Source organism: Barbus barbus (genome assembly GCF_936440315.1).
Source record: "Barbus barbus genome assembly, chromosome: 25".
In the NCBI taxonomy this organism is placed as follows: Eukaryota; Metazoa; Chordata; class Actinopteri; order Cypriniformes; family Cyprinidae; genus Barbus; species Barbus barbus.
The window spans coordinates 5,561,777-5,588,106 of NC_136753.1; the positions used below are offsets into that span (position 1 = coordinate 5,561,777).

The 26,330-nt window shown below is 38.8% G+C and overlaps 2 protein-coding genes across 4 annotated transcripts; both read right to left on the reverse strand.

Annotated features, from left to right (window-relative positions):
* Positions 1-242: 242 nt before the first annotated feature.
* On the reverse strand, positions 243-6,189 carry nabp1b (nucleic acid binding protein 1b). 2 transcript variants are annotated; one of them, XM_079377631.1, is made up of 6 exons: positions 6,095-6,189; positions 5,191-5,329; positions 5,025-5,096; positions 1,457-1,544; positions 1,315-1,381; positions 243-631 (listed from the first exon to the last, which is right to left on the reverse strand). In XM_079377631.1, the coding sequence occupies exons 1-6, from the start codon at positions 6,096-6,098 to the stop codon at positions 441-443; spliced, it is 561 nt and encodes a 186-aa protein (XP_079233757.1). In that variant the 5' UTR covers positions 6,099-6,189; the 3' UTR covers positions 243-440. The 2 variants fall into 2 exon arrangements, with proteins under 2 accessions (XP_079233757.1, XP_079233756.1); XM_079377630.1 differs by lacking the exon at positions 6,095-6,189 and adding an exon at positions 5,864-6,023.
* Positions 6,190-7,054: 865 nt separating this feature from the next.
* cavin2b (caveolae associated protein 2b) lies at positions 7,055-22,370 on the reverse strand. 2 transcript variants are annotated; one of them, XM_079377633.1, is made up of 3 exons: positions 21,835-22,245; positions 21,406-21,770; positions 7,055-9,698 (listed from the first exon to the last, which is right to left on the reverse strand). In XM_079377633.1, exons 2-3 carry the CDS (start codon positions 21,685-21,687, stop codon positions 8,829-8,831), a joined length of 1,152 nt encoding a protein of 383 aa, XP_079233759.1. In that variant the 5' UTR covers positions 21,688-21,770; positions 21,835-22,245; the 3' UTR covers positions 7,055-8,828. The 2 variants fall into 2 exon arrangements, with proteins under 2 accessions (XP_079233759.1, XP_079233758.1); XM_079377632.1 differs by having other exon boundaries at positions 21,406-22,370.
* Between the last annotated feature and the right edge of the window lie 3,960 nt (positions 22,371-26,330).

The following is a 26,330-nucleotide window of genomic DNA, read 5'->3' on the forward strand; positions in this document are numbered from 1 at the left end:
AGATCAAAGAAATTTGTACTTGCACTGAAAAATAACACACACTGAGTGCATCATTTTTTTTGTGACAAATGGCTCTCTGGATGATCGATATTCAAAGTCCTTCGTGCCATAGTGTAATATTTTAGACTGTACAAACCACCTAGAAAAAGAGACGATAACCATTATATTTCATAGACTGTTCATAGTTCACATTATTAATGGACCAAACTTAACATGAAAGTACAAATATGACAAGCAAGACAATGATTTAAATTGACTTTATTTATACATATTTGTTCTGCTAAATGCCCTCTCATCAATCCAGAAAAAAAGTTAATCCAATTTATAAATTAAGTAACCCTTAACCCGCCAATCAATCAAACAAAAAAAGATTAATTGAATAATAAACAATAACAACAAAACAGCAACATCTCTGATACTGAAATAAAATGTTCTTGTTCTCATCTCTTCAGGGCTCGGCGAGGATCCCGTCCATAGGTGATGGGGACTATGGGTTTTGATCCCTGTCCTCCACCTACAACTGCAGAAGCACTGCCACTGTTATAATGACTGCGGTTCAAATGACGTCCACCAGCACCAAAGGAGATCTCTCGAGGAACATGAGAAGGGGAAAACACAGCAGAGCCGTTTGCTGTGAGAGGTAGAGAGGATAGTCCATATTACAGCTATTCTGGCCAAGAACCACCCACTAAAACAATCTGATGCCAAATTTACAATACAAAGGTGGCAAAGAAGTGGCATTTAGAAGCGTTTACACATACTGTTTAAGGCTGCTCAGAGGTGGTATAAATTAATTTGCACAGCAATTACAACTTTCATACTACAGTAGAAGCTGAAGTGGGTCATTTCAGACACTTCTGCTGTCCTTTTCATTTACACAATAATATATTATCTGAATATTTAAATAATTACAATTACTTTAAAATCAATAACTGAAAGTTCTTCTGGGTTTTGCTTTTCATTTCCATAGTATTATTAAAGCATTGTCTAGTCATTTGTCATTACATTTTTATACTTACTCACGAAGAACAGTTTCTACATGGTAAATTATTTTAGAAACCATGTTCTTGAATAAAAATGACCATTTCAAAGGAACAAATTAAAATATGAAATATGCTTTTATTAGATCTTAAAACTTGTCTTATTTGTAAATTATTTATAAACCATCTTCCACCCCCCTTGGAAGTATTCTGAGCCCCTCTGGCAGTGAACCACTAGATTACAGGTATAGCAACAGAAATGTTCAGTTAAACATGATCATTTGCAACAAATATTGCCTTTGTCAAACAATCGTTCAAGCTTCTAAAGCTCAACCTGTCGGTCCAGCAGGTGGCCCAGGATTGAGTATACTAGGAGTACTGCCATGAGCTTCTGTTTTTACCTGTTAAAGAGATCAAATAGACACTCATTATGTGCTCATACGGTTCATGCCCTCTCAGCAGTATTTTTCACTCACGTGGGTGTTGTTGATTTGGTTGATTTTAGCCAGCACCTCTGGGTTGGGCTCACTGAAATTTGGCACCTCCGAGAAAACCATACAAAACCTTCAATAGATGCAAGAAAGTGCCAGTTAGTGTTGTCGGTTTGGTGTCAAAGAACTTAAAGGGTTAGTTCACCCAAAAATGAAAATTCTGTCATTACTTACCCTTATGTTGTTCCAAACCTGCAAGACCTCCGTTCATCTTCGGAACACAAATTAAGATAATTTTGATGGAATCCGAGAGCTCTCTGACCCTCCCATAGACAGCAAGGGTCCTTACACGGATCAAGGTCCAGAAACGTAGCATGTGACATCAGGGGTTCAACCAAGTGGTAATTTTACGAAGACTCAAGAATACTTTGTGCGCAAAAAAAATAAAAAATAACTTAAATTCGTATCCGCCGCATCACCCTAGTGCCATTTAGGAGAATATCCGCTGGCGTACGCTCTTCTGTGTCAGCCGCATACCGGATGCGCTATTTTCGTTCAAATCACAGTGTAAAACTACGCTGAAGACGTATCCGTGCGGTGTGGCTGACGCAGAAGAGCGTACACCGTTTGCGTCCAGCGGATATTCTCCAAAATGGCGCTACGCTGACGTAGAGGAGACGAACGGTTGAATCAAGTCATTATTTTTGTTTGGTTACTTTGGTATTTGAAGGTTGAAACTAAATGACGTGCTGCTGAGGGAATGCTGGCACGTTTGGCTGCCGCTCCTCTTACCGTTCCTGTTTGGCTATTTTATTTTATTTATCCATTTTCTCCTCCACTCTTGCGGCTGCAATGTGGTTGTGCCATTTTATATACTTTAGATTGTTGCTTTTATTTTTGCACTCCACTTGGATTAACTCGTGGCGTGCTAAGGAGAATCAACTGTGTGGACCGGCTGTGCATTTGGATCTTGTGACATTGAGTTTACGGTGTGCTTCAGGGATTCAATCTGTTCCGGTGTTGTGCCTATTTTCGACTCCCTGCCAAATTATTACCCTCCTCGTTGAAATCGCTACCTGATTGCCTAATCCTAACCCCACCCCTAATCCTAACCCCTCCCCCTCCCCCACACCTAACCCTAAACCTACCGATACTAGGGGGGTAATAATCTGGCGGGGGTCAGAATTCGGCACTACACCGGCCGTTTACGTGGACTTAATCTAAGGTACACTGCACACCAACTTTTGATCTTAAAACGGTTTTCTTATAATTTACCTAAAGACTCTTATGAATTTTGTCAAGATGCTGGCTTGCTGCGTCCTAAACGATACATACTTTGGGGTTCGAGGCGCAGCCTTATTGTCTCATCCTCTTCTAATATATTTAACTTTGTCACTACATGCCGGCATAAGATTAACTGTTTGCCTTCCTCTGGTGTCGATCATAGGAATTTAATATCTGTCCCCTGCGTGGAGGATAAACCACTGCCGTCTTCATCGCATAGCCCGATTCATGCTGCATTGTTTAATGCCCACTCTGTGAATAAGACGCTGCATTTAGCGGATCTAATCTTTGATAAAAGCTTGGACTTTCTGTTTTTAACTGAAACGTGGCATAAAGGAGATGGACTACTGTTTAATTCAATCACTCCTCCTGGATTTGGAACAGAGGTGGTGATATTATTGCGGTCTACAATTGGCAGTTCAACGTCAGTGCTGAGACCATTCCTCAATATTCAACATTTGAGTGCTTGGTCTTAAAGGAACACTCCACTTTCTTTGGAAATAGGCTCATTTTACAACTCCCCAAGAGTTAAACAGTTGAGTTTTACCGTTTTTGAATCCATTCAGCCAATCTCAGTGTCTGGCGGTAGCACTTTTAGCTTAGCTTTACAGACTGGGGTTGTTCCAGCAGCATTAAAGATTGCTGCTGTAACCCCTGTACCTAAAAAAGAAAATGTTGCATTAGACGATTTCAATAACTTTCGTCCCATTTCAAATCTCCCGTTTTTGGCTAAATTACTTGAGCATATTGTTGCCTCTCATTTGTGTAATCATCTCACAGTTAATAATGATTTTTTTGAGCCTCTTCAGTTGGGTTTTCATTAATTTCACAGTACTGAGACTGCCTCGGTCAAGGTCACCAATGATTTGTTGATGGCTTCTGACTCTGGTGCAACATCTGTTCTTATTCTTCTTGATCTAAGAGCTGTGTTTGATACTGTGCATCACAGTCTATTACTTACTCGTCTTGAAAGAGTGTTTGGTTGCTTATTTGTCTGACTGCATTACTGAGATTAAAACATGGATGGATAATTTCTTGAGTTTGAACAGTGATAAAACTGAAGTTATGCTTATAGGTTATTAAATATCACAAGATTGCACCCTATGTTAATTTCACAGTCGCGGAAATGCTGGTAAATTCTTTTGTCATCTCACAGTTAGACTATTATAACGCTCTTTTAGCCGGAGCTTCTAAATCTACACTTAATAAGAAGCAATATGTACAAAATTCAGCTGCCAGGATTTTAACTGGGACTAGGATTGGCAGTCACATTACTCCAGTGTTAAAATCCCTGCACTGGCTCCCGGTCAGGTTTAGTGAAGTGAAGTGACATACTGCCAAGTATGGTGACCCATACTCGGAATTCGTGCTCTGCATTTAACCCATCCAACGTGCACACACACAGCAGTGAACACACACACAGCAGTGAACACACACACACAGCAGTGAACACACACACACAGCAGTGAACACACACACACAGCAGTGAACACACACACACAGCAGTGAACACACACACACAGCAGTGAACACACACACACAGCAGTGAACACACACACACAGCAGTGGGCAGCCATTTATGCTGCAGCGCCCGGGGAGCAGTTGGGGGTTCGGTGCCGTGCTCAAGGGCACCTCAGTCGTGGTATTGAGGGCGGAGAGAGCGGTGGACATTCACTCCCCCCAGAGTGGATTTGAAAATGTTGACGCTTACTTTTAAAGCATTACATGGCCTGGCACCTCATTACCTCACACAATTGTTGCATCCATACACTCCCAGTCGTAGATTGCGCTCCTCTCAGTCAAACTTGTTGGTTGTTCCTCAAACATGTCTAAGATCTACAAGGCGTTCTCTTTTTATACCCCTGTCCTTTGGAATTCTCTGCCTCTTGAACTTAGGGGAGTTCAGAATTATGATGGTTTTAAAGTTCAACTTAAGACATTTTTTTAAACTTGTATTTGATTATTGATTTTTTTTTGGCTTTTTATTGTATTTGATTACATTGTGTTCAGCGCTTTGAGAAGCTGCTTTTAAAAGGCGCTTTATAAAATAAAAGTTTATTATTATTATTCTTTGCATACAACAAGTATTCTCGTAGCTTCTACCACCGATGTCACATGTTACGTTTCTGGGCCTTGATCGTGTAAGGACCCTTGCTGTCTGAGGAGGATCTGAGCGCGCTCAGATTCCATCAAAAATATCTTAATTTGTGTTCCGAAGATGAACAGAGGTCTCACAGGTTTGAAACGACCCGAGGGTGAGTAATTAATGACAGAATTTTCATTTTTGGGTGAACTAACCCTTTAAGTTCAGTCAGCTGTGAAGACTTACTCTCCAATCTTCTGAAGGTCCCCTGTTCTCCCAGTATACAGTGTAAGACAGCCTTTGAAGAGCGATGCATATCTGAAATCAAATATTTACACCAAAAACATAAGAACAAATCATAACTTAATATGAAAGATGCATATAATTATCAGGATCAATAATAAATGGTCACCCTCGATTGAGTTTGATGATGTCTCCTGTTTGTATCAGGCTGCCAACCTCGTCCCACACTGATATTGTAATACTTCCGGTCCTATCAGCTACTTTACATGAACGCACTTCATGTCCATCCTTTGTTTTAGACACTCGACCTGAAACATTTTGTTAAAGAAACAAAAATAAAACACTTGAAAATGTAGCCCAATTGGCTCGGGGAATTAGATCGAACTTCAGTGAATCGGTTCTTTCAGTTTCAATTAAGCATTTTGCCTTTACATAAAACATGGCCTACTAAACCCATTTACATATAAAAAACAAACAAATAGCCGTCTCTGAAAAAGCTCATACATTCACTAATTCACATGGAAAAATATGAGCAAGTATTGAACGAAATGAAGTGAGACTGTGGTGTATTCTCTCGGTCAGTGAGTGAGTTGAATCGCACTGGCCGATTCAATCCGATTCGTTTAGAACTGGACCGGTTTGTGAATCAATTCAGCCGATTCAAAGGCCCAATCCTTCACGGATTCGCTAACGTTCCTGTTTCAGCTACGAACAACACAGGCGTCAAAGTTTGTAAGGTATTTATCGTTATGAATGATTTGCGAACAAACTGGCGTTTTTAAAAATTGAGGATAGCAGCAATCATGTAGGCCGCGTTTACTTGCAAATTTGACTTAACTTACCAGTTTCCAGGACGATAAAAACCAAATTAATATTTTTTAATCCAGGTTTAATGTCTTTAATCAGAAACACGTTTTCGTTTGACGCGTTTGCCATTCTAAAACACGAGAAAGAAAAGTCACTTTGCCAGACTGCCAGTCACCTTGTGTTTAATTTGATTGTGTCAGGCATCTTTATAGGCTAAGTTACCGTTTCTCACGCGAAACCTCCCACTAAATTGAAATACAACTTACCCATATATTAAACAGGGAAACGGCCGAATATGTTCGTTTTAAGAATGAAAGTAGTTAAGCATGTTCATGCAGCAGTTTATTCGAACGTGTACTGTGTTTTACGTGTTTATAAAATAATAATCATAATTTATCAAAACTAAAGATCGTCACGAACAGGATTCGAACCTGTGCGGGGAAACCCCATTGGATTTCGAGTCCAACGCCTTAACCTCTCGGCCACCGTGACTGCCTGATACATTCATGTGAGAACAGCTCCATCTATTGATCATTATCATAAAATGTAATTTTAACGAGCAAGTAAACGTCTTTTATTTTTATTTTTTAGGGTGGATGAATTAAATAAAGAAAATATATAAACTGAAACTCTTTTAGAGGTAAAACTCTAACGTTATTCATACTCGTATTTAGAATGAGGGCAAAATAAAATATTTGGAAGACATAAAGCATTTTATTCGATATAACAGATAAACAAAATATTCCGATAGATGCTTTACTTAGAAAATTGGGTCTCGTATTCGCTTGTTTTGTTTTCTTCTGTTTCATTTGAGTCATCATAACGCCAGATGGCGCTAGTGCCTAAGGAGTTTGTCATGGAGGGCGTGCATTTGGTTTAACCATTCTTCACATTGAAACATGCTGCAAGGGATTATTACACAAACCTGACCTTGACATAAAAAGGTAGTTAATATGAATGTTCTGAAACAGATGTCCTAAATGCACTGACAAGGACATTATAAGCAAATTACTATGGAAATGCAGGGGAAAACGTGTGTCTTCAAACACACCTAATTACTCATGATCATATTAGACACTTATATATTGATGTACTTAGAATTGTACTTAAAACGCATTGATCAACGTAGATTAGAGTCTATTTCTGTCAGATGAAAATAGATTGCTTTAAAAAAGCACTTTGAAAAGGATACTAAAGATTCCAAGGAACAAGGCAGACACAAAAAGTCCAACATCTTTATTTATTTGCATTAAAAGAATATTTTGAACAGAGCGTGCTTCAATAACAACTTGGTCACAGAAACGTTATGAGATCTCTGCTGTAACTGAGCCTTTTCTTTGGCATGAATCATAATGTTTTTAAAATATGATAACCAGACAACATATAGCTCTCATATATGTTATGAAGACATTGACACAATTAACTTCTTAAACGATATGCAAATAAAGATTAGGGATTACAAGCATCAGCAAAAAATTGTTAAAATTAGTTATATTTTTAAAAACTCAAAAGAAGTAAAACCTCATCCCTTTTCACATCTGAAAAAGACATCCACCCAAAGCAAAGATAAGATTAAGTTTTTGTTCAGCACTGGAATACTGAAATTAAAAATATGGCCTAGTTACTTGCAGAAAGCAACTAAATTTCTATTAAAAGCACAAAAATACATTTGACATACATGTTACTTGTATGTTTTATATTATAATAGGGACGAAACTTTAAAAAAAAAGTACTTTGATTTCTCAAATGATAATGATAAATGATAGGGACACATTTTGCCAAAGTGTGCACAAATATCAGTATATTGTATTTATTCTAAAATGATGAGGGTATTTGCCCTTGGTGTTAGTCAGTTCTCACATTTCGAAACATCAGTTCAATTTCACGTTTTTGTACTTTTTTAGATCTCCACACTTCTCTGGCTTATTTGCATTCTCCTTCATCACTTTCAGAAATATGCCTGTAATCTAAACTGGCCTCACAGTGCCTGTTTCTCAGCCAGCATCTGAAAAGAGCCGTATATCAAAAGCAGGAATGCTTTCTGACTATGGTCCGAGACATATGTGAAGCTCAGCAGCCCAGTAATTCACTTGCACTTTAAAGACCAGGATCCCCCATGTAAACTGCATTCCAGATTCAAAGCAAATGTATGTGAGTATGGTATGTTGTCAGGAAAGAAAAAGCTTATCTAAATGTTTATTAGTCACTACAAAGCAAAATTCTGGAATTCAGAAATTATATTTTTAGTATAGTTTGGGCCAATACACTTCCCAACTAGCTTTCTCACATCTTTTGGTCTCTGTATTAATGAGTTCACAGTTTGTATAGTGTGACTTGATAAAAACCAAAATGTGTGAGTACATTACACATTTTTGATAAACACAGATTATCAAACACAGACATAGTACATGGCAGTATATATGTGCTGTTTAATCTCAAAAACAAAACTGAATTGGACCAAGATTGGAAATAATCTAAGTTGTGTGAAATCAATATCACTTTCACCTGTGCACAGGCTGTTCCAGAAGAGATGCACTGGATGAAAACCAGGCTACTGTTAAAAAAGTGTCCATGGGATAGATGGAGTGCACTTGGCGACCGTTGACTCCTTTGGCTGTAAGCAATTTGTTTTCCTATGCCAACCTTCTCAGCTGACAGGTAGGCACCACCAGAGGAAGACAGAGTGTGCAGTGATACCAGCTGGACTGGTTTCTCACAAGCGGATGGTTTGTAACAGACTGTTGGATTAGATTAACTGATAAAACTGCTTTCACATTCATTTCTGCTAAAAGATTAGGGACTAACAACAGTGATATGAGATTTTAAAGCAAATGTCATAGTTTGTGAATTTTGCCTTTTGAATAGACTGTATTGTAAGTGTATTCTTTGAGGACAGGGCAGATGTCTGGGTTCATGGTGGGGATAGCTGGCACTGATAAGGGAGAGAGTGTTTTCTCTGCTTAGGAGGGTGCCCTGGGGCTGGAATGGAGGGTCAGGACATTAGGATGCTTGTCCTACAGCAACACCCTCTGCTTGGCCTGCAGCTGCAGCTTCTGCTAGAGGGCTGTCTTCTTTTCCCTTTTCCTCCTCTCTTTCCTCTTCATCCTCCCCGTGTAAAGCATTGTGGGACACTTCTATCTGGGAGGCGTCCTGGGGCAGGGTCGCAGAGAGAGCATACTCTTCGCTATCATCTTCTGTGATGGACAGCTCAACCTCGGCTGTGCCGTTCAGGATGTTAGGCACCTCATCTTTCTCCATTGCTTCCACAGCTGCCTTTACTTCCTCATGTGCTGGTGCAAGTTGGGAGTGGACCTCTCTGAAGGACAGGTCTTCAGTTGGGCTCTCAATGGGGGCCAGTTCGATGGAGGCAACGGCGCTCTCAGATTGAGCTGAGGCCTCAGCCTCTGGGTCGGCGTCCCCACTGCGGTTCTTCTTGATGTTAAAGGTGAGAGGAGAGACTTTGAAAGAGGAGCTCTTGGCACTTGGGTTCTTCTGATGGTTCGGTGTCAAACTCTTCTTGATTTTCTCACGCTTCTCTTGGGACACAATCTTGGTGCCGATCTTGTTCATCTTCTTCTCAATATTCTGCCTGGAGAAAGCTTTCTTCAGGCTGTCCACTTTCTTCAGGCTGGAGCTCTTGATCTTCTCAGCTCGAGATTTTTCAACTCTGCTTTCACTCTCGAGGTTCAAAACGGCTAAAATTTCATCTTCATCCTCTTCTGGTCCCTGCTCCTCATCCGAGGAGAGGTTGATGGTCTGAAGGCCCTCCTCTTGAGAACGGTTGGTATCAATGGCTGGGGTCTCCTCTTCCACTTCAGGTAATGGTGCAGGTTCCTTCACAAAGACACTTGAAGGGATTTCATTTTCCTCCTGCACAAGAAAAAATGAAAAAGATCTTATACATTTTTCAGTTAACATACAGCATTATTTTCACACCACATATGAGTGCCTATAATATGCACAGTTCTGCCAGTACTGGTGCTCAGAATTCATAAATTGTATTATTGCAACAGGCAATGGTTTCAGTGGTAAAAGTCAGCGCTGAAATTGCTGCCTGCAAGATTTGTATTTGGTTGTCTAGACAACTGGAGTGCAAGAATGCTGATGATACATAGAACAGTCATGTGTTTGTGGGAGATATCTTTAATAGTTTCTACATAACATCATACTAAAGTCTTTCAGAAGGTCTTACGATTATCAAAATGCCTTTTAGAAAAGGGTAAAAGCTTTAGGGTGAGGTTCAAAGCTTAGTAGCAAATTACATGAATCTAATGAAGTATTTCAAATGAACATGAAAAAAATAAAAGTCACTGTCTCTGGTTCTCTGAAATGTCTCTGAAATCCTGGTCAAATTAAGATAAAAAAAAAAAACTCAAAATGTACAACAGGACACCTTCAGCCAGAGATTTGTCTATGGCTTTGCAGAGATCAGTACGAAGGGGTTTAGAACAGTGAGCCTGAACCTTTTTAATAGATTCTGGAATTTGACTTTTAAAAGATTATACGGTGTTGCAAACATCAAGGTCATTCTGCTCAGCTTATAATATGAATTGCTATATGCAATGTGTAGTGTGGATGCATGCTTTTTTTAAATGACACAAGGGGTCAAGAACATCTGCTGTGAAAAACAATGTGTACCGGCCCTCTTTTCCCTTCTGGAGACAATCATAAAGGCTGAAGAATAGTGAGACGATAGGAAGGAAGGCCAGGCATGACCCTACACAACTCCTATCAGAGTTTCCACTGAGTTTTGGAGGACAGCCAGGACTGAAAGAGAGGGAGAGCAGGGCAACTGGAAAAAGAGGGAAAGCAGAAAGCAGGGAAGTCTGGTGTAGGGCTTTGAAAGGGAGTAGGAAGAGGTTCAGGAAGCATTTGGGGTGGACTGCAGCAATAGGGATCCCTGGACAGAAGCCCACCCATCAGAAAGTTCCACGGCATCTCAGAAATGTGCAGGAGAGCCTCTCTCTTAACGATAAGACTCTAAATTCTGATATGGGTGAGGTCATATCATGTAGGAAACCTCCCAGTTAATCACTTTAACTGTACTGTTTTCATACATTCTGTAAGCACACGTAGAAGTATATGAATACCCCCTTATTTTGGGCATATGTTCTCTTATGGGTCAATTATGAAGGAAACATTATTGTGCTATTTTTAATAGATTTTCTTATGTAATCTACACTTGCTTATTTCTCAGTAGAAATGGCATCATGAACATTTAAAGTGACTTTCTTTTAAATGATCAGTTATGACTCTAATTTGCTCCATCAAGTTCTATTTTATTCTTTCTATCAACCGCCAAAGAATTGAGATATACTAGGCAGTGAAGGATATATATGAACTGTCTTCAAAAAGCAAAGCGAAGGTACCTTTGTAGAATGCTATGCAAACATTGAAACTGAACATGCCTTGATGCTTCATATCACGGTATACAGCCTGCAAAGGGCCTTAACGTTCACATGAGCTCTTCAAACATGATAGAAAGGTGGTGTTCCCTTGTGAACCCCATGTTGTAAGTCTGGCCTCTGAAGCTCTCTGTGTGTGAGGGAATGCGGGTTTGGCCTGTCAAAGTGAAGGAATAGGTTTGACCTAACGGAAGAGAACTTACAAAAAGGATACATGATGACTGACGGTAATCCCTGTGGATATATGCAACACGCTAAATCAGGGGAGAAATATCGCTTTTGGGATTTAGCAGATCTGTCCACCCACAAAAGAGCTTTACTTTGGACAGCAAATATGGATCAAAGGTATTGGTATGATATTGCTGGCACAGTTTGAGAATGAATCTGGCCAACTCCCTGCGAACTTTAGCATAGAATTTCCATGTTCCATCAGTCTCTGATCGGAGTTAACAATTAGTAACTTGGATGCTTGGCCTTGGAAACACAGCTGTAGAAAACAATGTGACATAACATTGGCCGTAATTGTATATTTGCATTTAAGGATCATGAAAGCAAAGTGTTGTATTGTTTCCCTCCAGCTGCTTTGTTGTGATGGGCTTGTTAGAGGTGGTTTTTGGCAAGGCGTAGTTTTTCATGAACCTCCTGATTATCACAAAGAACAGATATACAAAGTCTTGTATAACAGTGGTATTGTCTGTCATATTTGGCACAGCAAATGTGCTTTTAAGCTCCAACAGATTATGAATTAGACAATAATGAATACAGTTCATTTATAGCACCAAGTTAAAATTGTAACCATGGCAAGAACAAATAAACACAAGTTATCCTCCTTCAGGTCATATTTCGAAATACTACTATGTTTAATTTTTAAACCTATTACGAAATTTCTAGGTCACATTTCACCACAAAATGAAAAGACTGTTGTAGAACCATTAAAATGGTTGCACTGTGACATTATGGTTCTGTAAACATTATTAAAATATAATCATTCTTTTAAATGTACATATATTAAAGTCAATATGATTAATAATTTAGATCAAATGTTTTCCCCAGATTACAGTAAATAAAATGCAGTAATGATAATGAATGAAATAATGCAATTTTTTCAAATTAATGATAGTTCTTGTTGCTTTAGTTAGTTTTTTGAACATTGTGGTGAAATAAGAATATTGTGAGATTCATGAGATAACCCTAAAAGATTTTGGTAAATCTGTTTTTGTAGTGTTTATTTATGTATTTATTTAGAAAAGCTTTAGAAATAGGTTTTATGGTACAATTTAATAAACTCAGAGGAGTCAGTGCTGTGTTGCTGCATGGTTGGATGCCTCTGATATTGCCCTTTATTGCATTTGTTTATATTTGCATGTTTTTAAGTACTGTCCTCAAGACTCTAGGTGGCAATCTGTAAATCAAATTGCCAATTTGAAAAGGTGCTGAGCCACTGGACTAGCCTGTGTGACCAGAAGACTGTCTATCAGCAGTCATTACATCACTTTTTTAGGCATAACTGTAGATAGTACAGCAATGCCGGTAACTCACAAATCCCCAGCATGTAGCAAATTATAAAAGAAAGAGAATGGAGTGTTGACATTTTGATATGTGTCTGACAGCAGCATGCATAATTGCGCTGTTTAAAGTCAACAGTTCCTCTTGACTTAACCTGGTTAACCAGGTTCAGGCTTGTCCCCGGAACCTGTGCATTTTAAATGGCTTAAGATGAACAGCTTATGCTTATGGCATAAACACAAAGTAACATACACCCCTTAAATTAAGCATTAAATACAGCAGCTACAAACAGGTTAAAGAATTCCTCCTTTTGGCCTCCAGAGACACAAGTTCCTGGTGTTTTCTGTGTGGGGAAGCAAACAGTTCATTCCATGCATTCTGCCTTTTAGGTATGAGATCTGGAAATGACTATAACCTTCCCTGCATTGTCTTCATATTCTAGTTGCGTTCAAATTTTTTGGACTCTCTTAAAATATGTTTTTGTCACTACAGAGCATGATTACCTCATGTTGAGCAGCCTGTCAAATGATACTCTAGGTTTGATTCATTTGCATACTAAACCGGTCCCTCTTGCCTCAGGCAATGTAGCGCTTATGATAGCCGAGTTGATGTATGATTTCTCATATGTGCATGAGAATATAAGGAGCTTTCACAAGGGGGTAAATACTGTTTTATGAGTTTATGGTTATTCGTTTTTAAAAGAATGTTTTAGTAAACCGTGTGAGCTTGAGTCATTGCATACAATGCATGCTTTGTGCCTGCACTCTTTGAGCAAGAAAAAAGACTGTTTTTTTTATTTAGTGTTCATTTGACCAGATGTAGTCCCAGTAGACACAAAAATGCCTGCATTACTTTATGCCCACAATACTTAAAAATTCTAATCATAGCCTTAATGCTTGAAGCTTGGAAAGTCTGTTCTCCATTAATTAATTTATTATGTAAAACTTCCATTGTATTCTGCAGAAGAAAGGTTTGAACAACATGACAATGAATCAATGACAGACTTTTCAGTAAAATATACAATTAAAAACCTTTTGATCTAAAGGTCCGTAGGCTTCAATCATTGAAATGAGTTTGTTGACAATTATGAATGACTTCACATTCATAATGTTTATGAATTTCTCTACAAAATGTATTATTTTATACATTGAATGTTCAAGTAAATAAAATAAAAAATATTAAAGGGATGAATGGACTTGTTAATTAAAAGCAGCCCAGTAACTCACTTGCACTTGAAAGAAGCTAAAATATTTGTTTTGACTTAACATTGTTTGGTCAGTATATAGTTCCTGTAGATCTATTTGTATATTACATATTTCATTTATTAGATGGTCAAATGTTTGACATATTTAGTGTATGTCCACAGATATACACACACAATCACCTCTCCGTACCATGCTCTTTCGTCTCTTTGCTGTCAGTTATAGCGTTATCAGAGACGCTGTCCAGTTGTTTTCCCAATATTCACTTCATGTTCTAAACACACTTGACATACGCGTCACATTGAGGCCTACTTATGAAGGATTGGGGGTAAATATTTGCTCAGAGGTGGGGTGTGGAGAATAGAGAGAGAGAGTTGTTTGAATGTGTTGTAGATGGTGCACTGTAAAAAAAAAAATGTTGAGCCAGCTTAAAATTTTAAGGCAACCAGCTTCAGCAGATTTTTGAGTTTTCTCAACTTGTTGTTTTAAGTTTATATAACAAAAAGTTGAGAATCTCCTACAAAAATAAGCTGAGATCAAAAATCTAATGAAGCTGGTTGCCTTAAAATTTTAAGTTGGCTCAACTTTTATTTATTTATTTTTATTTTTATTTTTTTACAGTGTGGGGGATTTAAGCTCATGGTATGCTTTTATCTTTGGTGATGCAGTGGGACCTCCAGCCCCTGTAATTCTCTGAATAATGTAATGCTTACATTCCCATTCCTGCTGCCCATTAACATCACATCTGACAGGAAGCAGCTGTTTAACCTCATACACTTGCCCGTGTTCTCTGCTTTTGCGTCATACGCGAAATAGGCACTATTCGTATACATTCTCTGTCTCTATCAAATACACAGGGATCTTTGCAACACCCTGAAAGAGAGAGAAAAGAAGCGGAGTGTTGGGCAGTAACTAACTAGAAGCAGCATAACTACTGTCTAACATTTTATTTGTAGCAATAGCATGATGGTTTAGCTAGTTCATTGAATGCTTCATTTTAATTTAAGGAATAGTTCACTCAAAAATGAAAATTTGCTTGAAATTTAGCATTACATCACTTGCTCACCAATGAATCCTCTGCAGTGAATGGGTACCGTCAGAAAGAGAGTCCAAACAGCTGACAAAAACATCATAATAATCCACAAGTAATTCACACCACTCCAGTCCATTAATTAACACCTTGTGAAGTGAAAACTGCATGTTTGTATAAGAAACAAATCCTTCAAGACATTTTTTCAAACCAATTTCAAACCATTACTTCTGTATTGTTCTGTAGTATTGCTTTCTCCAGTGAAAAATCTCATCTTGTCTGAATCTAAGAAATATGCACAGATCAAAAACTGTTTACAAGTAAAGAACAGAGTTCTAAACCAGTTCCAAATCAGTTCTAAACAAATGTCTGTGATGTTTTGATGTGAGATGACAACAGGGGATGGACTGGACGAAGCGTTATTATGGATTATGGACTCTGAAACAATGGTTTGAAGTTAAACATGTCTTAATAATGAATTTATTTATTACAAACATGCAGCTTTTCACTTCACAAGATATAACTGAAGGACTGAAGTAGTGTGGATTTCTTGTGGATTGCTGTGATATATTCATCAGAGTTTTGGACTCTCATTATGACGGCACCCATTCACTGTAGAGGATCCATTGGTAAAATAGTACATTTTCAGCAAATCTTTATTTTTGGGTAAACTAATACTTGACATGGTTAAAAACACTTAAGGAAATAATGAACATTCTTTTCCTAGAAATCTTTGTCTACTCTGATAATAATATATATTTCAAATATATTCTCTCTTATATAGCTAGGCTGGTAATTTTGAACACATATAGTAAGAGTAACTTTTATTGTAGCTTGATGGGTTTAACACTGTCTATGTGTGCAAAGAAATGTACTGATGTGTGTATGGGTGTGTATGTGTTTTTGTGTGTGTAAGATGTCAGGTGGAACAAAATAGTTGAAGCAGGAAAGGGTGCAAAAGCTGAGTGTAAGAGTGACTTCTCTCTAAAAAAAAAATAGCCCCGCAAAAAACTTCAAGCAACAATGGCCATGTTTACATGTACACCAACTGTGTGATTATTAGCAGCGATCAGCGCAAGGAAATACATGGATTAAGATGTTTACATGACATGAGCAAACCTCTTCAAACATGCAACTTGCCATTATGACAGTTATTCACTGAGAAATGTCATTCAATCCTGTGCCTGTATAGAGCAAATAGTGGTCACTGTAATGAGCGGAATAATGTGCAGTCAGTCATTGCAAAATAAACTCCAACAGGGTATTCAGGACCCTGATGTGAATCAGAGGTCTTGTATCAGCCTAATGGTTGTATTTATTACTTAACCTTTATTCTAAAAGAAGAGGTTGATGAAAGATCAGTGTGAAAGGGCATGGTTTTGTTGCAGTTTCCTTTGTTACTAATGTGCAGTCTGTTTCAGGGCTGGTTTGTCCCGGCATGTATGTTCCCGTGGCATTGTGTGTGCGTATAGTTTTCCCTCTATGCTAGCATTGCTCCCTGTCACGGGACCCACACAATAACAGCTTTTGTCTCTTCAGTATGTGTGTGTGTGTGTGTGTATTTAGATAGGACCAAAGAGCCAGAGTTCTATCAGCTTTCATAACCCTAGTGCAAAAGGATGTCTGTTTTTATAGATAATTACAGTATATGTCCAGGCTCAGGAAGGCCCAGCCAACGTTAACTTACAATTCTGTCGGATATTGAGAATATGCTGTATCAATTGCCTTCATCTGCTTCATAATTTAGTATTTGTGACCCTGGACCACAAAACCAGTCATAAGGGTCTGAAAGCTGAATAAATACGCTTTCCATTGATGTATGATGTTTGTTAGGATAGGACAATATTTGGCCGAGATACAACTATTTGAATATATGAAATCGGAAGGTGCAAAAAATCTAAATATTGAGAAAATTGCCATTAAAGCTGTTTATTAAAGTCCTGGTAACACTTTAGAATACTGTTTCTTACTTACTGCATAACTTTTGGAATTATTGAATAACTAACAGGTAATTATTCACTAACACTTAACTCAGTACTGTTAACTACTAATGAAGATGTGTTAACTAATCAGTATGTAATACAATTTTATGATTGTGTTAAGTAACAGTTAGCTAATCAATAACTAATGTATTCTGCCATACCTCCTGAATAACTACTATTAATTGTTATATTAATTCTAGTCTAGTTGCACTTCACTCACGAACTACAATTCCCATCATCCATTGCACTGATGACACATATACAGCTGATTGCACTAATCATGCTCACACCTGAGAATTATCACACACCCTACATAAATCATGGACTTCCTCTTCCTCTCTGCCAAGTATTGTATTGTGTTTATCACTCCTCTAGTGTTAGCTGCCTTACCAAGCCGGTCTGTGTTTTTCTGTTTAGTTCCAGTATTGTACTGCATTTATAACTCTCCTAGTTTTAGCTGCGATACGGAACCCACTAGTGTTTTGATTCTTGCCTGTGTTTCCTGGATTTACCCTTTGCCTTGCTGTTTGGACTCTGTTTGCACCTCTCTTGGACCGCTGCTCATATACCTGGATTACCCCTTCTGTCAAGACCTTTGGATATTATACACCGATCGCCGACCACGCCTGTTTACTTGAGTACTCTTCTGTCTTGCCCTCTCTATACCGTTTGCTTTTTATTCGACCCTGCCTGTTATTGACCATGCCTGTAAATAAAAGCTTGCACTTGGATCCTCACGTCTCGTTCGCCCCGTTACAGAATTAAGTGTTAATGAATAATTACCTGTTAGTTCTTCAATAATTCCTTATTAGTTATGCAGTAAGAAAATAAACCGTATTCTAAAGTGTTACCAAAGTCCTTAGCAATGCATACTAATCAAAAGTGATTCATTAAGTTTTAATATATTTATGGTAGGAAATTTACAAAATATCTTCATGGAACATGATCTTTATTTAATATACTAATGATCTTTGGCATAAAAGAAAAATCGATGATTTTCACCCATACAATGTATTTTTGGCTATTTCTACAAATATACCTGTGCTACTTTAGATTGGTTTTGTGGTCCAGGGTCACATTTAGGAAATGGCTCTATCACAGGTGTGCTTTTCTGTTTTTTCTTTTCTTTGTATGTGTGTGTTTCTTAGTGTATAAATGTTCAGTATGCTTGTGCTCAATTTTGATTTGTCAAATATGGATTTAAATGATTTGTTTGCATTTCATCTGATTCCATTCTGGCAGTTGAAAAAAGAGAGTGAGCACCTGCAGGCAGTGCATTAGACAGCTGTCAGGATAACTACAAACATGCTGCGTGTTTAAATGTACAGAGAAGTGTTTGATAATTTTTAGTCTATTCATGCTTTTGAGACTAGTAAGACTCAGTGTGTTAGTGTAATAGAGCTGAGTAGAAATATTGATTTTTGTTCTTTTAATCATGAATATAGTCCATTTCACAAACGAATGACTTTTATGAGTCTTTTTAGTGCATCAGAAACATATAATGTGACGAGTGTAGCTTGTTTCCCCAAACAAGTGATTCTTATGAGCACCTAGTAGTTGTTACTAGTCTCATGTGCATAAACATGTCGAATTCCTCTCATATAACACATTTCACGTGCTCATCCAGTATTTAACCCTGGACAGTGGAATGGTGCAGGTCAGACCCCAAGGCTACCTACCCGCTAGGGTTGTCAATATTTGCGTGTACATTTTTTGTTATTTCATCACAATGCCATTTTTATTTGTTTAGTTTAACTTTTTTTTCCCCCACTATTTTTATACTTTTGTCATTACCGTGGTGTGTTTTCAGCAGTTTTTGTTTTAGGAATATGACTGAGCAACAGCTGTGTTGTAAATCTTAAGTTGCACTGAACACTTTTCTCGTCTTGTATCATTTTCATCTTACCCCCAGTGCACCACTGGGAACTCTAACAGTAAGCTGAGTTTGGAGAAAGATAATGCCTTTTTGATGGACAACAGAAAACAAACACTCTTGTCTCCCTTCTCACTGCCTACAGGCCTTCTTGCACTCACACTTTTTCGCCCCCTCTCTCTCCCGCTCTCTGGAGAGGCACAGATAGCCTTATTAGGTGATAGCGAAGGGCTAGTTGTAAAAATATTCCATCTTGTGCTACTCTAGATTTGGCTTTCAGCATGATGAAAATTGAAGCATTGTGCACTGAAAGCAATGGGAACTTGGAGATGTTGTGCAGCTATAACACAATCCATATGTTAAGTTTTGAGAAACACAATTAGTTAAACGTGTTCATTGAATGTTGCATCATGCAAAAGAATTGCAAATGGAATGATGTTTGGCTGAATCCAGGAAGTCTCCTCATAAGCTAACAAACTTTACAAGCTCTGTCCTCCTTTTCTCTTTTATGGCTGTGGTGACCAGTGTCTTGATCCAAGTCTCATGGAGTTCTAATTGATTGTGGTTACTGGCCTATTTATATCATTTTGAAAGTGGGAGAGACTCGCTCCACCTCTGGAATGTAAGCGTTTGAGCCAGCGTTTCTGCTTATGCAAGAACGGCGTTCTCGCTCTTGCCTGTACGTCCGCCTAAGGGGGGAGCCAAGCACCCCTAATCCAACAACAGCAGGGGAAGATAAAAGTGAAAAACACAGGCAGGCAGGGTGTGGTGAACACCTGAATGTAGCTATAGAGATGAGGGAATAAAACCGAGAATGTTAAAAGACAAACAGACTATTTGTTGACTTATGAAACCACAAAGACTTCACCCGAAAGTCTTCTTCAGTTTTTGTCAAGCTTGTTTAGTAGTGGACAATTGTATATGAAACACTTGGCAGAAGTGACTTGAAAAAGTTTTCTGGCTCTCCTGAAGAAGTTGTTTGTTTAATGAGCTGAGGATTGCTCAGATCCTATCATTCCTTAGAAACAAACCCAGGCAACCCCAAGGGAGAGCAGAAGGGGGGGTTAATGAAGGAGCATTAAAGTAAACAAGACAAGGATTGTCCAAGAATGTTTGTGTGGTTCTGTCAAGCATGTTTGTTGGAAATGTTAAAGCTCTAGAAACATTTTGCCCCTGTGTCCACCACAGACCCACCCATCCTAACTATGATGCAGGACAGATCAGGAGACCACAAGAACCCCATGGGTGGATTAACACGCATTCCCTTAGAAGCTGACCAGACATGCCTTGATTGCTGTGCAAATGCTTAGAAAATGAAACACAGCAAACCAAATCCCTTTCTGCAAGTTGTGAGCCCAAAATAATTAAGACAAAGAGGGAAATCTCAACTATTGTACCCTCCAAGCGGATTTCCCTGCAAATAAACAAGGTAGGTGCCATAGCAACACACATACAACATTTTTGGCCAGCTTTAACAAACAGCACTATGACTGTGATGGCAACTGTAAAAGCTACAGTGTGTTTTCACACTGGTTCATCGAAGGCAATTTCCTTCCCTACATGCCATCTTAGTTTAAACACTCTCTTCGCACAGAGATGGAAAGTTGACTTTCTAAAAATGCATTTCACTAGGCCCTCTCTCATTCTCTACATCATGTACTTCTAACCACACAGCTGGGAAGAGAGAGGGGAAAATGGAAGGCCTCTCTCAGCGCTCTCTGACTTTGGAATCACTGAGTCATTCGGTTGATTGTAGGTCTTGCAGTAAACAGCAGCTAGTCTGTGTAGCATAGCACATTTCAGCACGGGTCTTCTGACAACAGGATACACATTACGCTGCACTGTAGCTGATCTCTGGACACACCTTCTATTCAAGGCTATTGTGCTTTAAATAATAGCTTTTGGCTAAGCTTCAAAACAAGCCTTCCCTATTGAGTGTCTCTCGAGCACTCTAGCTCTCTCTTAGTTTGGAGTCCTCATGATTTTCTTTCTGAAATATAGGGATATCTGAAATTCTACCTGGGTATTTGAGATTAATACTTTAATTCAAGTACAAAACTTGCTAGGACTTCTGCTTTCAGGTGCTCAAACATCCACAAATAAAGCCATTGATTTGACCGTCCCAAACACACTCGACAGTTTGGGTAGTATTGTCTGAGCTTTTGACCCCAAAGCAATATCCATCAGAGCCAGAAATAAGAGGGAACAACCTAAAGCTTGCTTTCATTCCACCCCACCTCACAATGACCTTACGTGACATCACACCCTCTTAAGCATTGCTTCTTTACATTCTGAACTATGACCCTTCTATGCTATGAAGGGTCTATGCTTCAGAAATAGACCCACCCTGAAGGAGGCATGTGACATGTTCTTTTAATTCAGTCAAATGACATTTAGATTAATTAGACCCTACTCAGCTGTGGAAGACAGCAATATCCCTTATTGTTATCAGAGTTGGAGACAGTTGAATTTGGTTCAGCTCAACGATCACCAGCACAATGCAATCATTCAGCGTCCTCATCTGAGCACATCAAATACCCCACCGCCAACTGCTCCCATTACACACACTGTACATTTACCTGGAAGATGAGCACTTTGAAGTTGTTTCTCTTGATCAGTTGAGCGTGATTAGCCTCCAATTTCTTCACCTGGAAGGCCTGCTTCTCCATCTTGTCCTTGACCTCTTTCATGTTGACGCTGACCTTGCGACTCTTCTCCAGGAGTTTACTGACCGTGTTGGAGGTGGAAGTGTGGCTCTTGGAGAGCTTGGTCATATCGTTCTGGATGCATCTCACCGCCCCCTCCATCTCGACCTGTCTCATCTCCATCTTATTCTGGTTCTCTTGCACTGTGTCCAGCATGTTCACCAGCTTATCTAGAAGTGTCAAGACAGTGATGGCATTCACTTGACCTGTAGGTGAAGCTCCATCTCTGGGGAGAGTGCCTGTGGTGCCCCCAGCTAGAGGCCCAGGGCTGCTAGGTTCTCCACTAGGGGCGTTGGTTGCGACGGTGCCCAGCTGTGAGAGGCTATGTGTGGGTGAAGACTGAGTGGGGCTAGGGCTTGGCACCACCAGCTCCTGGTTCTCATGTGTGCTGGCCATGCTGCTCCTCTCTGCTTGCACTGCATCTTCTCCCATTCTGAGGCTGCTCTTGGTCTCGACGGATAACTTTACTTAGGAAAGTGGTCTCGTTCTTTAACTTTCTTCACCTTTAAGCGCGCTCGTCTTGCTGTACCGGGTTCTCCTCTGAGTTGGTTTTAGTGCCACCACGTTCTTACAGCTTTGATTCTTGTTTACAGGCTTGGGAAGAACTTTTCAGCTTCCAGGTTCAACGTTCCCACCCCTTTTTGAAGATAGCCACACTCTCACTCTTTCCTCTCTCTCTCTGTCTCTCCCTCCCTCTCTGGTGCGATTGGAAGAGCCGCGTGGACGCTTCCCCGCAGCTTAAAAAGCCTGTCCACACCCTATGGGGGTGGAGCTTGGTTTCCATAGCAGCTAGCCTGGCCCATTGGTGAGGGAGTTATGTGTTTGCATGTGTCAAGTGCGAGTATGTGGGTGTGTACGCTGGAACATGAGCAACTCTCTCCACATGTAGAACCTCCCCCTAACTCTCTCTCTGGCTTCCTAGCTTTTCTTCTGTTTATACTGAAGAGAGCAATAGTATATTAAGAGTCATGTTTGAAGAATGAGCTCATCTGTGAATAAAGAGAGAGAGTGACAGATACAGAAAGGGAGATAGAACAAAGGTGTGTGTTTTCCCCTAAAATAAAGATTTGCTAAGCAACACAGAGGAGTTTTCTATGCGGGTAGATGTGCAGAAGAATGTGTGTATATGTTTGCCTGTATTTATTTTGTAAGAGTCTTTTTTACAGTTGTAGCCATTCTAAGTTTATTCTGGAAAAAATTCCACAAACATTTCTCAGATCGTGTGTGTAGTCATTTTTCCTGCCTTCAGCTGTTGCAGGAGCATGGCGAAACTTAGCAACAGAACTGGAAAACTTTGCGTTTACATTTCACTATGCAGGGAAATATAGTGACTCATAAAACCACTGCTAGCATGAAATCAAATATTAACTCTTAAAAAAATTGTGAAACCATTTTCTTGGGTGTTTGCCTCTTACACACGCAAACACAGAATGTCTTAATTGCTCCCATTTCCTTCTTTCTGCATTGTTATACGTGCCTCCATGATGTAATTTTCCCTCCTTTTTCCTTTGCAGGGTAATGGCTGTGGAAACACAAGCTTCTGATAGCGGAAAAGAGTCCATTCATGGACCTCTGACCTCTACTCAGGGAATACTTTACATGCTCAGATTGATTACACAACACATTATCATAGCATACATGATTTTTGGTAGTTCATGAATTTCAGTAGTTTGGGAGTTCATATTGTGTGTTCTAAATGCAAAAGAGTTGACAGGCGTGTGTGCTTGTATAGTACCAGGCTCACGCAGTAGTAAATAACATGGTGAGTTAGAACCTTTCCTCAGTTAGCAAATAGTAGTTAAACATGTATTTAAATGACAGTATTAAGAGACCGAATGAGAGAAAGGGTGAGCAATTTAATCCTTTAATGTAATGTCTGTTAGGATTACATTAAAAGGGTGGGGATTCCTGCCTTATCAACTTTTTATCTCCATTGTTCTCTTTCTGGGGAACTCACATCCTGATATCTTGTTTTCTATGGGAGTATCTCAAAAGACTTGAAGGCATATGGCTCAGGTTGTATATCTTTTAGAAATGACTTGTCGCCCCCTGGAGAAAACCCTATGTAATTGCAACACCAAGTGTCGCACAAACAAGACCAGATTGTCTGGAATAGCTGCTTCCTTGGAAACTCTTACAGTGAAGTGACACATGTTCAGTATATATGAACTCCCCTTATACTCAGTCAAAGAGTATTTGTGTTCTTGAAGCATTTGGCAAGATACTTTGAAATCATCCCAAAATGAAATGCCATATTATGTAATTTAATAATGTGGCATTGTGCAAAAACTGGAAGCTGAGGAAGTAAACAACATAAAATTACCCAATTTATGTGTGAAGAGGGGCTGGTGTTGTGTATCACCAGTTGGAGTCAGTAGTATTATTTACCAAATAACCCACATAAACTTAAAGAAATGTTCCAGGTTAAATACAAAGTTTAGCAAAAGTGTATTGTTTATTGAAAGCACTGAAACTAAATTTGCCCGAAAATGATGCTAGAAATGTGTACTGGGTACTGGTTTGCCTCACTTAGTATTGTTGTGGCCATGACATATGAACTTGTGGAAACATGATAACTTTTTGTGGCAACAGTATATTATTTTGAGAACGATAGATTACTTTAACGAGATAAATAAAAAACATACTGTAATATTTTGAAGAAAAAATTGCCAGACAGTGTGGCATTAGTTACAGCATATTATATTCAATTATATTGCACACTCAGTATTAATACTGTTTCATGATTCAATGTGATTTGAATAAAGGGGGAAAAATATCCCATCCCAAATTTTCATTTTAATCCATTCACTGCTCATTTCGTTTTTATATTTGTATATTATAAATGTATTGTTTATATTTTTTGTGTATATGTATGTTTTTATTTTTAACTTCTCAACCATCAAATAATCCATAATAAGCATCTTCAAAAAAAAAAAAATTAACATTCAAACAGTTTCTAATGCTTAACGCTTTTTCTAATTCGTACACTTTTGAAGCACCTAAAGCTCATGTTAAGGATTCTACAGAGTTGTGACTTAAACCCCACCCCTTCATCCTTATTGGTCCAAGTGCCCTTTTGTGGAAGAAATCAAAATTTGTTAGTTTTTCCATTTAAATATTCTGCTCATCAGTTTTTACTGCATGGCATTTGTCTACTTTTTTCTTTGTATGTTTTTAAATTTTGAAGAACCTTTGATGTACTTAGTTTAATATCTGGGTTTCTGAACTTTGACCCTCTTTCAACTGTAGAGCTTCTTAGAGTTCTATTGTAAGTTAGTTGTACAACCCGAATTCCAGAAATGTTGGGACGTTTTCTTAAATTTGAATAAAATGAAAACTAAAAGACTTTTTCAAATCACATGAGCCAACATTTACTGACAATAGAACATAAATAACATAAATGTTTAAACTGAGAAATTTGACAATTTTAGGTACAAAATCAGTTCATTTAAAATTTGGTGCCTGCTACAGGTCTCAAAATAGTTGGGACGGGGGCATGTTTACCATGGTGTAGCATCTCCTCTTCTTTTCAAAGTAGTTTGAAGATATCTGGGAATCGAGGTTATGAGTTTCTGGAGTTTTGGTGTTGGAATTTTGTCCCATTCTTGCCTGATATAGGTTTCCAGCTGCTGAAGAGTTTGTGGTCATTTTTGACGTATTTTTTGTTTAATGATGCACCGAATGTTCTCTATAGGTGAAAAATCTCGACTGCAGGCAGGCCAATTCAGCTTGATGAAATACACATCATCTGGAGGGGAGCATATGATGCTCTAAAGCCTTTATATACCTTTCAGCATTCATAGTGCCTTCCAAAACATGCAAGCTGCCCATACCGTATGCACTTATCCACCCCCATACCATCAGAGATGCTGGCTTTTGAACAGAATGCTGATAACACGCTGGAAGGTCTCCCTCCTCTTTAGCCCGGAGGACACAGCGTCTGTGATTTCCAACAAAAATGTTAAATTTGGTAATGTAATTTTTTGGTAATTTTTATGCATAGTTAATAATGTAGTCTATTAACTATGCATAAAAACATGTCTAAGTAACAGATATGGGTCATGACATAACATATTTTTAATATGACTAACTTTATATTTATTGTGAATATTAAAAACATTGTAAGTTAGTCTACTTATCATAACACTTACATTGTACAGAAAGAGAGCAAAGAACATTTACATTATCAAAGAACATTTTCACTGACAGTCTAGAGTTCAAGCACTGTCAAAAACTCCCATTAAAGTCACTGAAGCTGTTTACACTGTAAAATGAGTATCTTTCTTACAGATTCATACACGCATCTGCACTTTATGGTTTCTAACGAGAATTCGTCAGAAAGAGGTATTCAGTCAGCGAGCCAGTGGCGAAAACACCATCTGAACACCTCTGATTGGTCATTGCATTCATAAGCTCAACAGCATCGTGTGTGATTGGTTATAATGCAGCTGTAAAAACGCGTCTGTCTCTGGCTCAGCGAACGCAGATTTAAATTTAGCAGCTGATCATATGACGCGCTGAACAATTTAATCACGCTGGTGTGATTGTATCAAATATAGAAAATAATTTGGTGACCCATACTTGGAATTCGTGCTCTGCATTTACCCATCCAAAGTGCACACACACAGCAGTGAACACACACACCTGGAGCAGTTGGGGGTTCGGGCCTTGCTCAAGGGCACCTCAGTCATGGTATTGAGGGTGGAGAGCGCACTGGACATTCACTCCTCCCACCTACAATTCCTGCCGGCCTGAGACTCGAACTCGCAACCTTTGGATTATGAGTCCAACTGTCTAAC

What these genes read in the sequence shown, in the direction of transcription:
- nabp1b (XM_079377630.1), bottom strand. Translation starts at nt 5,957, where the DNA reads ATGGCAAACGCGTCAAACGAAAACGTGTTTCTGATTAAAGACATTAAA. An exon ending in TTTTATCGTCCTGGAAACTG is followed by an intron (nt 5,330 to 5,863) that starts GTAAGTTAAGTC and finishes AAAATGTTTCAG; the next exon opens with GTCGAGTGTCTAAAACAAAG. An exon ending in ACCAAATCAACAACACCCAC is followed by an intron (nt 1,382 to 1,456) that starts GTGAGTGAAAAA and finishes TCTCTTTAACAG; the next exon opens with GTAAAAACAGAAGCTCATGG.
- cavin2b (XM_079377632.1), bottom strand. Translation starts at nt 21,963, where the DNA reads ATGGGAGAAGATGCAGTGCAAGCAGAGAGGAGCAGCATGGCCAGCACA. An exon ending in TCAAAGTGCTCATCTTCCAG is followed by an intron (nt 9,699 to 21,405) that starts GTAAATGTACAG and finishes TTTCTTGTGCAG; the next exon opens with GAGGAAAATGAAATCCCTTC.